This window comes from Typopeltis vanoorti, chromosome 15 (genome assembly GCF_054136105.1).
Source record: "Typopeltis vanoorti isolate ZY-2024b chromosome 15, IOZ_Tvanoo_1.0, whole genome shotgun sequence".
NCBI lineage: Eukaryota > Metazoa > Arthropoda > Arachnida > Uropygi > Thelyphonidae > Typopeltis > Typopeltis vanoorti.
In genome coordinates, this window is record NC_143563.1 from 63,120,001 (window position 1) to 63,134,393 (window position 14,393).

Here is a 14,393-nt window from a genome sequence, read left to right on the forward strand (position 1 = left end):
AAACGTGACTCTCCACTTGGACCACAATCAAAACAGACATTATGGTTCCCAACCATAAAAGAAGCAGAACTTCTCTCTATAATATCCATCCATAATAACGCAAGCATAGCCCAAACAAATATGCAAATTGACATAAATCTGATCACAGACTGGCTTACGAAAAACGCCATACACCTAAACTCAGAAAAGACAAAATTAATGATATTCAGAAATCCACTGACTCGACCAGTTGATAACAAATATATAACCATCCAACATCCACTTTCCAACATAAAAAACACACAGAACAGCAAAACCACTACAATCACTCAGGTTGAAACAATACGATACATTGGAATTTACTTCGATGCAGATATGAACTGGAATAGCCACATAAACCATTTACACAACAAACTCAGAACAATAACTGGCAAACTCTACAGGTTAAAAGACATAGTTCCCACACGCCTAAAAACACTAATATACAAAGCACTATGCCAAAATATACTACGATACACCATAACAATGTATGATTTCTGTGCACCCTACAAATTAAATAGATTAATGTCACTACAGTAGAAAATGATAAAACTGATCTTTTGGGAACAAAGAGACAATAACGACTTTATATACACTGCAATGTCAGAACACAAAATACTGACAGCAAAACATTTATGTCTCTATGCAACTTTGCTAAAACATTATTTCGATGCCAACTACAGGAGAGTCAGAAATACATACCATATAACAAGACCTCAGACAACCGATTATATCACATATAAATACAATAATCACTACGGAAAGGCCACGCGAAACTTCTATATCCCAGACATGATAAACAAATTACCTTTTGAATACAGAAACCTTACAAACTACAATAGCCTGAAAAGAGCTCTAAGGACATACTATGAACAAGAAACACGCACCCAAAATACCATACAAACCCAATGAAACACAATATATTCGTTCAGGCTTCCAGTTCAGCGATGCATCAAGACATTCCAAGTTGTCGTCTGTGTGTGTGTGTGTGTGTGTGTGTGCGCGCGCGTGTGCGAATTTCTCAATCAACGGCTGCAGTGGAAATCAAGCCAATTAAACATAGATTTTATTTCATAGCTTCCCAACACAGCAAATGAATCAATAAATAATAATTGGTGTCATCTTCAGATAAGCTCATAAATAAGCTTCGAGGATGAAAGCTGAGAAAATACATCTCATCTCATCCAAGATAAAAAAAATAAAAAGATAAAATAAAAAAATAAATGTATCATATGTATTTAAATGCATGTAATGTAGGTATCACATGTAAACAAATGTATGTAATGTCGTATCATATGTAATGATAAGTATGTAATGTATGTATCATATGTTATAAATTATTATAATTATTATTGCGAAAAAAATTATTATTATTATTATTATCAGAATACATGAATGTATCAAATGTAAAGAAACGTATGTAATGTTGTATCATACGTAATCAAAACTATGTAATATATGTATCATATGTAAAAAAATATTAAAAAAATATAAAAAAATATTATTGCGACGGCCATATGGTAGAGAAATCAAGATTGTCTTGATTTCTGAAACGAAAATTACAAGAGCGGCAAGCTGCTATTTTTTTGACCGAAAGCTGGAAATGCATTATAAGTCTCATTATTATAATTCTTATAATTTATTATAATGAATTTAAAAATTTTGATAGTTTTAAAAAAGTACCAGGGCGTCGCCCTGGCCCGACTACACCCCTGTGTATTTCTGAATATCATTAATTTTATGTTATCAGAGTTTAGGTGTATGGAGTTTTTGGGGAGCCAGTCAGTAAGCAGATCTATGTCGTGTTACGCGTTTCTTTGGGCTATGCATGCATTATTAGCGACGGATACTATAGCTGTATTGTCTGCATATTGGAAAATCTTTCAGAGGCATATAATAACAATAATAACCCAATATACTGTATTTTAAAATCATAAAAATGGAATTTTTCATTCCAATCATGCCCCGCTCTATGAGGAAAAAAAAATCTAGTTCTCACCCCTTTCTTGATTGCATTCATTCTCAACTTTCATGGCTACCCCTCTTGTCCGCTCCCCATTCTCAATAAAATTCTATCTGCTCGTATTCTGATGAATATTTCAGAAGTTCGAAGGTCTGTATCATATCACTCCTTCTTTCTGTTTGCAGTCCATAAATTCTCCATTTGTACTCATAGTCTACATTCGACACTCTCAATGTCATCTTTAATGTCATCTTTACGCTATCCTTGGCATCCTCTCTACTGTGTATGCATTACCTCAGAAACAAGGAGACTAAATTTGTTCACAGTAGTTCAGGTGGGATCGTATCAAGGCTTTGTTAAGAGGCAAAATGACTTCCTTATTCTTACATGTAAATGTGCGGTTCAGCATTGCAGTTATCCTCTGAGTTGTATTTGCAATTTTTGTTATATGCCCACAGTTCAGCCTGTTCAAATGCATCTGCTAATGTTGCATGCTATTGCAGTACTGATTACTCTGGTGCGCTTTGAATTTTCATCAAACTGCTGTACGTCTCTTATCAAATCCTTTTCAATAATGTCATTATATAAAGGATGAATAGCAGTGGACCAACTATTGATTTCTGGTAGTACACCGCTGGTCACCTTAAATATTGCAGACTCGTCCCCACCTATACGCTACATTTTGATATTGGTCAGTTCTCTGATTTAAGCTAATATTTCTTAATCTAATCCCACCTTCTGCAGCTTATGCAACGGCCTTCCATGCTATATCCTGCAAAAACCCTAACAAAGTCCAAATGTATCATGACATATTCATTCCCCTTGTCTAACTCATGTATGTTATTCATGATTACATGAATCATTGTTCTTAACGATTTAATATCATCCGCGCGATTCATCTTTCTAGCTACTCTTACATAATTTGACAGAGGAGGTGAGATCCTCATCTAATTATCTAAGTGGACTAATTTGCTATTCCAGTAATCTTTGTTGGAACTATAAACACGCATAATCACTCACTATTGATTTTTTCGCTCCTGGCATTTCGAGTTATTCCGAAGATTATTTCAGTTTATGGAATATTAACTTTTTATGAATATTATCCAGTGAATTCTGTAAGCAGGAAAGATTTGGGGAGATCTTGACGAATAGTCACACCGATCCAAATGACCTTAGATGGTGATTCCACCCTTCCTGTCATTTCCCAAATAACTTTTGGCATTTCTCCTTCACTAACTACAAGGATGTGATTTTCACTTAATTCCGTCGACTTCAGTGGATTTGTCTGACGCCACAGGCTATTTTAAACCATTAGTTGCCGTTGAGATTCTCTGCTTTCAAAAGTCGGAATTCTCTAGATTATAATCCATTAAAGAAAAGTTCTCTCTCCCGCTAGGTATTTTTTCTTTCTTTTCAAATGAGATTAAATTATTCCATATCATATGAAAATGACGATGCTTATTTAGAAAATTCCCCTTCGGAAAATTCCGTTTATGTCCTCCCTAAAAAAAAAAAAAAATCAGTTCGCACACAGGTCATGCTCGCATTTGTTATGACACATAATTGAAACTGCTCATGATCAGAGCAACAGTGAGATGGTGGGAGGCTGGTCCATTCAAAAATTTTGGATATCCTTCAAACAAACATAGAAAAAAGACAAAACAAAAAAAATCATAAATAAATAAAATCAAAATTTTGGTTTACAAAGTTCCACCTTGTCAAACACTGCTGACTTCATAATGAAATATAATTCTATTTCTACTGCTTAATTAAAACTACTTCACTTTGTTTTCATAAGTTCATGAAACTAAAATAACTACTCACCTGCCATGGAAACTGCCCGAAAGTTGCATCTTCCCCACCAACAATTCTTCTGGTGTGAGTGGCACTTCTTCCACAATCTATATATTAATAGAAATATTTATGCACATATATCCACAAATTATTAACTGAAACATAATACATAACCTCCTCCCCTCCTATTCCTATCAGAAAATTCATTGTTCTCCAGGAATGGTTGTCATGGGCTCAAAATTATAATTTTTCAATTATTTGATCACAGATCGTTTAATAATTTGATTGATGATCAGTATGATACAAAGCGTCATATTTAGGATGGATAATGTTTTATTATTTTGATTATTAATATACTTTTGGAATAATTCGGATGGAGATCAGTCATTTGAATAATTTTATTTTTTGTGACTTCAATCCGAAAAAAGGTTGTAACTTATCTACTATTATCGATCTGCTATAAAGTATAATGATAATCATAGGGATTATTTTGAACTATAAAATGGCTGAACAATACTGTTCAGTTTTTCTGGATTTACACCACAGGTAAGAATCTAAGGATGGCTTTCAGAATATATGCAAGTCAGTTGGGTAATACGGAATACTAAATTATTTAAACACCAAATATATAAGAATTTCCATATCCATTTTAGATGCAATTTGATCTTTCATTTAACATGCGGCGGAACCACCTATGTTGCGCATTTTACTTAAATTTAATATTTGTGATCTTTACTAAACTTTATTCAGTTTTATTGGACAATATTTAAAGCATAAACATGAAATTCTATCACACGAAATATTATAAATATATATTTAGCTTTAGCAGAAGTGGGTACCGTTGCGATAATCGATTACATGGTATATCAGTATAATACTCTTGAATAATAAATACAGGACCAGATTAAAAGTACAAAGCTTCTCAGTAACGCAAAGGCTTATTATTATTATTATTATTAATATTATTAACGCAAAGGCATAAAGTTATGAAGAGCAGCTACAGTTATATACATAACGTTATACAGTATACAGCAGCTAGAGCGTATGAGCAAAAGTCGACTGAATGAAGCAGCCAATAATAAAAAGTATGACAGGAAAAATAGACGTATGAGTGTGAACATGAACAAAATGAAGGATAGAGTGCTATATGGAGACTCGTTAGTACGAGGTGTGATAGTAGAGGAGTTGACAAAATCGTACCAACCTGGTACGACCATAAAGGATGTAACTGAGTCTATTAGAGAGCAAAAGGAAAGGGTGAAAGAAATGATTGTTGTGGCAGGTGCGAATGATTTGAAAGGAGACAAAATGGAAATGATAGAAGACCTGAATGAATTGTTTAAGGTAGCAAAATAAAAGAGTGAGAGAGTTAGAATGATTAGTCTTTTGCCACGGTATGACAATGAAATGTTTAAAAGGAGGGCCATAATTGCGAATGACTTTATGCGTGGGTTATGTATGACGAGTGGTGTGGAATTTGTGGACGTGTGGAGTGAGTTCGATGGGCGAAAGGATCTATATAAGATGGATGGCTTGCATTTGAATGGTTACGGTGTAAGAAGACTTGAGAAAGTGTTGCTTAATGTGGTGGATGTGCAAATTCAGGGAAACTAGATTTTTTAAGGGGGAAGTAGATATACAGTCCTTAGGGAGGCAGTTGAATGTAAGAATGAATATAATATGCCCGAGCAAATAAGGACAACAAATCAGAGTGGGATAGTTAATATAAGGCATCAAGGTAGGGTTGGGGCTAATGGGGGGGGGTCTTAAATTCATGTACACTAATGCTAGGAGTATTAGGAACAAGAAGGAAGAGTTTTTGGCCATGGTTGGCACTTCCAGACCACAGGTTATTGGTATTAGTGAAACATGGCTGACTGTTGATGATATAGCTAGTGGGATTGAATGTGATGGGTATAGTGTATTCAGTAATGACAGGGAGAATAAAATGGGGGTAGGAGTATTGTTGATGATAGCTGATGAGCTGCAGCCAAGGAGAATAGAAGTTGAATTGCAGGATAGAGAAAAGAGCACATTTGAGGCCATTTGGTGTAAGATTGTGGCTAGCAGAACTGAATATACAATTAGGTGCTGCTATAGACCAGGTGATGGAAAAGATGGTGGTGACAGTATGCACAAGCAAATAGAAGAAATGAGTGGAAGGAGGGTGATTATTATGGGAGATTTCAACTATGGTCGCATTGATTGGAGTGAGGAGAGGACATACGGGAGGAAGGAATTGGATTTTATGCGGTTATTAAGGGATAACTATCTGCGACAGCATGTAATGGAAAATACTAGGGGTCAGAGAGTGCTTGACCTAGTAATTACATCTGAGGATTTGGCTGTAACAAATATGACCACATTGCCACCAATCGGTGAGAGTGATCATAGGGTCTTGACTTGGGAGGTGGCTAAAGGTGTAGAATTTTCAATTAAGACAGGGTACATATGGAATTATCGGGCTGGAAAGTATGACAAGCTTAGGAGTTTGATTGGTTCAGTGCCATGGCATGTACAACTGCAAGGACTAGAAGTCGATAGTGCATGGGAGGTAGTTAAGAAGTGTTTGCATGAAGCAATGGCTGACTGTATACCTAGAGTCCGAATAATAAATCAACTAGGGGTTAAATGGATGAATAACACCATTAAGCTTGAGCTGCAAAAAAAGAAACAACTATGGAGGGAATTTAAGGAGAAAGGTGACCGGCAGGCACATGAACGGTATAAAGCGCAGGCCAGAAGGGTAACGAGTGTGTGGTAAGAAAAGCAAAAAAGGATTACGAAAGAACATTGGCCATGCAGGCTAAAGAGAATCCTAAACAGTTTTTTAGAAATGTAGCAAGTAAAAGGAAAAATGTACATGGCAGAATGATTTTAAAGAATGCCGATGGTAGGGAGGTAAATGAATCAGTTGAGATAGCTGAGTTACTGAGTGAGCACTTTGCAAGAATATATCATCCAGGTGGTGACATTGCAGAAACGAATGTACCAGTAGATTATACGGGAATTGTGGTGAATGAAGTGGAGGTGAGTAGTCTATTGCATAACCTCAATGTCAATACACCTGTGGGATTGGATGGTATACCAGCTCGTGTTGTACGAGAAGCAGCTAAAGAATTGCCAGTACCCTTGACCATTTTGTTTAATTTGAGTCTCTGGTCTGGGTTAGTCCCGAGGGGGTGGAAAGAGGGGAAAATAGTTCCACTGCGTAAAGGTGGTTCCAATACTGCTGTTGTAAATTACCGACCGATTAGCATATCAGGAATCATTGTCAAGGTCTTAGAGAAATTAGTCAAGAAAAGAATACAGGATTGGATAGATGAAAATGGAATATTGTATGGGGGACAACATGGTTTTGCGAAGGGTAGATCATGCCTCAGTAACTTGCTCACGTTTTATAACACAGTGACGGCTGAACTGGATAGGGGTAATGGGTTTACAGTAATACTACTGGAACTTGCCAAGGCGTTTGATAGGATACCACATAGAACCCTAATCAGTAAACTGGAGCAGATGGGGACAGTATAGGGTTGGTGAGATGGATAGGAGGGTGGTTGAAGGAGAGATACCAGAGAGTGGTTTATTCAGGAGTGGAGTCTAAAAGACGGCTTGTGACTAGTGGAGTGCCACAGGGCTCTGTTCTTGGACCACTGCTTTTCAATTTGTTCATCAATGATATAGGAAAGGATTTGAGAGGAAGTGTTCACTTGTTTGCTGATGATGCAAAGTTGGGTAGAGCAATTATGAGTGCACAGGATGTCAAAATTTTACAGGATGATTTGGATAGTTTGGAGGGCTGGGCTAGGAAAAATGGATGTCAATTTAATGTGCCAAAGTGTAAGGCTTTGCACTTTGGGGTGAAAAGAATAGCAGCAGTATATCGCATTGGTGGAACCGTACTCCAGGAGATTGATGAAGCCAGGGATTTGGGAGTGTTGGTGGATAGGGAATTGAAGTTTAGGGGGCACATTGCAAAAGTGACTAAAGCAGCTCACCAAATCACTTGGCTTCTGAAAAATACTTTAACATGCAGAGACACACAAGTTATTGTTCCTCTGTATCGAGCCTTGATAACACTCCATCTGGACTACTGTGCCCAATTATGGGCACCAGGTTTTCTTCGTGATGGGGAGGAAGTGGAGAGGATCCAGAGACGAGTGACCAAGATGATAGCAGCTCTGTGGAATGAACCTTATGAGAATATCGGTACACAATAAATAACGGAAAAAACTCACGTAGAAAGATTATTTATTAGTATAATTTTCGCCTGTGTGTCACAGGCATCTTCAGTACATTAAGCTCAAAATTAAACACTAACTAACAATTCCAAAAAGGGCCACCTAAGTAGCTGGTGTAAGATAACTAAAAAGGTCAATAACTTTCCTAAAAAAAAAATATAATAAAAAAAAATTAATACAATAAAAAGTTAGGAAAGATTAGCTGATTTGTAAAGTACTATCTCCCATAAAGGGGATAGACGTAAGCCGTCGGATCTGTTTAAGTTAGGAGAATGAAGTAGAGTTTCACATGTTTCTTTATAAAGGCGTTCCATGAGAAACTGACTTTTGTGAAGAACTCTTGTCTTTCTCCAGTGAACTCTGTGTCTAGTGAAGATGGCATGTTCAGAAAGTCCAGACTTTTCAGGTTTAAAGTATTCAATATAAGATTGGTGTTCTTCTAGCCGAATAGAGGCAGATCTTCCCGTTTGTCCGAAATAAGATAATCCACAAGAGCACGGAATCTGGTAGACACCTGGATGATTAAGATGTGGAAGCTTGTCCTTAGGAGAAATGAGAAAGGTGGAGATTTTTCTAAACGGTCGAAAGGCAACAAAACTATTCAGTGGTTTTAAGACATGCTATACGTTCACTGATGCCTTGTACATAAGGGATAGTAATGCGCGTTATTTCCTCTGTGTTTGAAGAGAAAGACATATTAAAACTACTCAAAGTTCTTTTAATGAAGCAATTCTTATAACCATTAGATAGAAAGGAAGAAGTTATGTATTGTAGTTCTTTCTGTAAAAGATCGTCTGTAGAACAAAAGGAGTGGGCCCGATGAACCAGTATTTTAATAGTTCCTGCCTTTTGACTGGGATGGTGATGAGATTCCGCATGGATATAATGGCCTGTATGAGTCTTCTTTCTATAAACTGAGAAATGTAGGTTACCATCTGGTTGGCGAAGTATTAGAAGATCTAAAAAGGCTAACTTCTTATTTGATTTTACTTCTAGGGTAAACTTGATCCTAGGATGAAATGCGTTTAACTTAGCGAGAAATTGTTGAAGTTCATCAGAGGAGCCATTCCATACAGCAAAAATGTCATCGACATATCTGAACCAATGCGTAGGTCTGGGAGAAATATTGTCAAAGATACGTTGTTCAAAATGTTCCATAAAGAAATTGGAGATAGCAGGAGAAAGAGGATTACCCATTGTTGTTCCTTCAATTTGTTGATACAACTTATTTTTAAAGGAAAAATAACCAGAAAAATTCATTTGGACGTTTCTGATATCATGATCAGTTTAGATGTTGTTTCTTTATTTACAAATGTGCCTCTTTCGGAAAGTATTGAATTACTACAACAGGAATTTCCTTCGGACATTGTAAACGTATTTGATTTTGTAATAAATGCTGGTTATTTTTCCTTTAAAAATAAGTTGTATCAACAAATTGAAGGAAGAGCAATGGGTAATCCTATTTCTCCTGCTATCTCCAATTTCTTTATGGAACATTTTGAACAACGTATCTTTGACAATATTTCTCCCAGACCTACGCATTGGTTCAGATATGTCGATGACATTTTTGCTGTATGGAATGGCTCCTCTGATGAACTTCAACAATTTCTCGCTAAGTTAAACGCATTTCATCCTAGGATCAAGTTTACCCTAGAAGTAAAATCAAATAAGAAGTTAGCCTTTTTAGATCTTCTAATACTTCGCCAACCAGATGGTAACCTACATTTCTCAGTTTATAGAAAGAAGACTCATACAGGCCATTATATCCATGCGGAATCTCATCACCATCCCAGTCAAAAGGCAGGAACTATTAAAACACTGGTTCATCGGGCCCACTCCTTTTGTTCTACAGACGATCTTTTACAGAAAGAACTACAATACATAACTTCTTCCTTTCTATCTAATGGTTATAAGAATTGCTTCATTAAAAGAACTTTGAGTAGTTTTAATATGTCTTCCTCTTCAAACACAGAGGAAATAACGCGCATTACTATCCCTTATGTACAAGGCATCAGTGAGCGTATAGCAAAAGTTTTAAAGCCACTGAATATTTTTGTTACCTTTCGACCGTTTAAAAAAATCTCCACCTTTCTCACTTCTCCTAAGGACAAGCTTCCACATCTTAATCATCCAGGTGTCTACCAGATTCCGTGCTCTTGTGGATTATCTTATTTCGGACAAACGGGAAGATCTGCCTCTATTCGGCTAGAACACCAATCTTATATTGAATACTTTAAACCTGAAAAGTCTGGACTTTCAGAACATGCTATCTTCACTAGACACAGAGTTCATTGGAGAAAGACAAGAGTTCTTCACAAAAGTCAGTTTCTCATGGAACGCCTTTATAAAGAAACATGTGGAATTCTACTTCATTCTCCTAACTTAAACAGATCCGACGGCTTACGTCTATCCCCTTTATGGGAGATAGTACTTTACAAATCAGCTAATCTTTCCTAACTTTTTATTGTATTAATTTTTTTTTTTTTATTTTAGGAAAGTTATTGACCTTTTTAGTTATCTTACACCACTACTTAGGTGGCGATTTTTGGAATTGTCAGTTAGTGTTTAATTTTGAGCTTAATTTACTGAAGATGCCTGTGACACACAGGCGAAAATTATACTAATAAATAATCTTTCTACGTGAGTTTTTTCCATTATTTATTTTGTACCGATATGTCTACTCACGGTTTACCTCTTTTAAAACTTATGAGAATAGGTTGAAGATTTGTGGATTGCAGAAATTGGTCGATTGGCGAAGGAGGGGTGATATGATTGAGACATTCAAATTACTGAAGGGTTTCTATAAGATTGATCCAGAAGATATTTTTGAAAATATGACTGGTGATGGGAGGACTAGGGGCCATGAATGGAAGCTGGGCAAGAGCGTGGTTGACAAGGGTGTTAGAGCTAGGTTTTTTACTTGGAGAGTAGTGAATGAGTGGAATAAGCTTCCAGAGTCTGTTGTGGGTGCTACGACCGTGAATGAGTTCAAGGCAAGGTATGATAGATACTGTGTGAATGTCGAATAGTTGTTCTTGACATGATGTTAGGGCCTCCCTCGATGAGTCTGTCGACTCCTTGGAGTTGCCCGGAACAACAACAATAATAATAATAATAATAATAATATATGAATCATTTTCTATGCTTAAACTCAGAAAGATTTTGTATAACGCATATCTAAACTCTGTTTACTTTCTTTCTAATTCTTTACGCTTTTTTTTTTTTTTTTCGGGAGAGTAGTGGGATCTCTAGGTAGAGTGCATTGATGAAAGCATATTACGAAACTGCAGACAACTACAGCCATCTCAAGTTTTTAATCCTAACTGGCGTTACTAGCGAAATTGTGTTGTGAGTTTCATAGGTGTTTGTTTGTTTCTAAGTTGCTAGGAAACCGCAAGCGGTGGTCGATGATTATTTGGGAAGTATCTGGGTTTAGCAGCAGTTGGTGGATATCGAATTATCCATTGTTTCCTTTTTTTTTTATTTTTTAGAAAATATAACCACGCTGTTCAAATTACATAACCTGCATTACGTTCATCCACTAAAAATCACTTAATATATTGACTGCTATTCCCCCCCCACCAAAAAAAAAATCCTGGCCAAAGGTAGGCCAACACTAACTGAACACTTAATTTTTGCAGCATGGTTGTTGACGTTCTGTATGCCCAGGTTGCAAGCGTCGATCACAATGGAAGAAATACACACACACACACACACACACACACACACACACACACACAGTCCTTTTCTCTTTCCTATCCTTTTCTGTAATTGTACGTGGCCTGCCTGTTTCGTGAGTTCTTTTCACCGTCACGTTTCCACTTGTTCATGAGATCAACCACAGTTGATCTCGGATGTTTCAGATGTGCATCAATCAGTCCTGAGGAATGATGTTTATAAAATGTTTGCAATGTAATGAGAGAATGAAAACAATTAATTGTGGACATTATCTGCTAAAACTCAAGTAATAATGATATACTTGACTATTAAAGAAATAATTTGTTAAGAACCAATACTTTCTGAGCTAAGAAACTGCACTTCATTTTAATATTAAAAAAGCGTCATGCTGGTTACAAATTGCCAATCAACTGAGATAACGTAAACTGTTTAAATCGAAATGTTAACATGTTTTATTATTTTATGACTAAATTTTTTCATTTGAAAAAGGAAAAAAAAAATTAGTCATTATATTTTTCCATTTTTTCCCAACGTATTGCCGTGTTTATTTCCTCAGACAAACTAAATGGCTTGATATTAGTAAGGACATATCAATATTAACATAAAATATTAATTTTATAATGATCTGCAAAATATATATGTCATATTTAATAGAATAAAGTAAAAAGACTTGAGCAAAATGCTAGTATGTTTAATCATACGATCTGTTTTTCTTATATATAAATATTCAAAAACATTTAAATCAGTACACGGATCGACGTATCTTCAATAAACTACTTACAGGGATCGTTTCGAACTGGTCCATAGTACAGCGGCTGCACGAGCTGGTTGTCATTGCCAGTAGCGCAGCAGGTGAAGAGAGGGCCACAGGAAGATCCTAGTGCCCCACCGGAAAACCAACAGGACATGATAAACTGACACCTCGCACCTCCGCCACACGTTGAAAACAGACTTTGGCGAACTGGTTTGAAGAAGTTCAGCAGAGTCCTGCCCTTGGAAGTAGCTAAGCCTAATCAAAATAAATCGAGAAATTTGTTATTGTAGAAAAATAGAAAGCATTCCACGAAAAAAAATTAATTCATATTTTAAATTAATTGCGGTTTGTCAGTTATAATATAGCTACGCGGATGCCAGTTGTGCATTTAGCAATGCTGTACTCTACAGCATGCAAATACTTTGCACAGTATTTTTCAGATTTTTTCAGCTAAAATATATCCACACATCTTCGAATCTTACGTTTTATGAAATAAAGTTGAGCAGTGGATCCAGTCGACTGGGAGATGCTTCCACAAATTATGGAGACTTGAACAGCTACCAGCAGTAATTCGAAGGGTGAGTGCATTATGCACCCCTCGCCCGTGAGCCCATAGACCTGCAGAGAAAAAAAAAAAACTCAGCAACTATGAAAACGATCCAGGACAATCATAAAAATTTTCGTTTCGCAGTGGCATTCTTATAGAATTACGTAATCCATTATCATGATAATCGAACTTAGGGCCGTTTATTTCTTGTTATATGTAGCATATAATTTTGTCTCATTTTGCATTATCTAATATGCTAAGCCCAATTAGCTGTAATATACAAACAGATGGACGGATGGAGAAAACAACTCTGGCATATTCTTCTGCGCTTTTCTAAACTTATCTAAAAAAAAGCCAAATACCATTTGGCTTTTTGTATTGTTTACTCGTATGTTTCGGTTCGTGAAATTTCCTAATTTAGTATTGAATAACAGTTTTCAGGTGTTCCATAATTACATAATGCAATCTTAAATAAATGTAATTATGTATAGTCAACCACTGTTTACTTTTGTTAATCGTGAATATCATTATGAAATTCCGCATGGATGAGTGTTTATTGTGGCATCGTGAAAACACTTTGAATAGTTGTTTGTTGATTAGGAATATTTTTTACAAGCTTTGTTTCTTCACGGGCATGTAAAGTGGCGTTTTACATGAACTGCAAGTTTTATGATAGTGTGGGTTCAGAAAACAAAATCTTTTCATATTAGACTAGCATTCTGAAAGCACTAAGGAAAGAATTTGATTTCTGAACCCGCACTGTCATAAAACGCGTAAAATCGGCTGTTCAGATCCGCTATTCGAATTGCAGACATGATACACTTCGGAATACTGCGGTTGATGGGGCAGTGAGTACTACTGACCGGATGCCTTCTTTCTATGAGCAGTTCTAGATTAAGAACAAAAACTAACCCTGAACTTTTGGGGTCTATGACCTGACTGTTTAGCCCACTGTATTAGCAAAACGCGTTCAGGAGAAACAGCCGACCAACATAAACTAATTTTTATTGGAAGATGTTTTACTTTGAAGCAAAGATTTTATTTTTTCTTTTGTGAATTTTTAATGTTTCTTTTCAGGTTTTCTTTTTGTATTCATATAATTTTTTTTAAATAACCATTAATGTATTTCTTTTTCGAGAAGGAAGGCTATTTAACCTGAGCATCCTCTCTTCTCGAAAGAATTTTTTTAACTACTGATATTTTATCTTGAAATCTCTAATATTATGGTTTAATAATATAATTTGTAGCTTGTAATGATTTATGGAAGGAGTTTTATGTTAATATTTGGGATAACCCAATATGCACGTAAACCTTCAAAATTCATCATTACTCAAAAATATGTTTACAGTATTTTTCTTTATTCTAGTAATGCGTAATGATTAAAACAGTTTAAAAGGG

At 36.0% G+C, this 14,393-nt stretch overlaps 1 protein-coding gene across 1 annotated transcript in view; it reads right to left on the reverse strand.

Moving 5' to 3' along the window:
• LOC150098813 (trypsin-1-like) overlaps positions 1-14,393 on the reverse strand; it is an 82,600-nt gene that overhangs the window by 48,367 nt on the left and 19,840 nt on the right. The window contains exons 2-3 of the mRNA XM_090405757.1: positions 12,476-12,703; positions 3,806-3,882 (exon numbers count right to left, since the gene is read on the reverse strand). Of these exons, the coding sequence (XP_090261883.1) occupies positions 3,806-3,882; positions 12,476-12,703 (305 nt within the window). The remainder of the gene's footprint in view (positions 1-3,805; positions 3,883-12,475; positions 12,704-14,393) is intronic.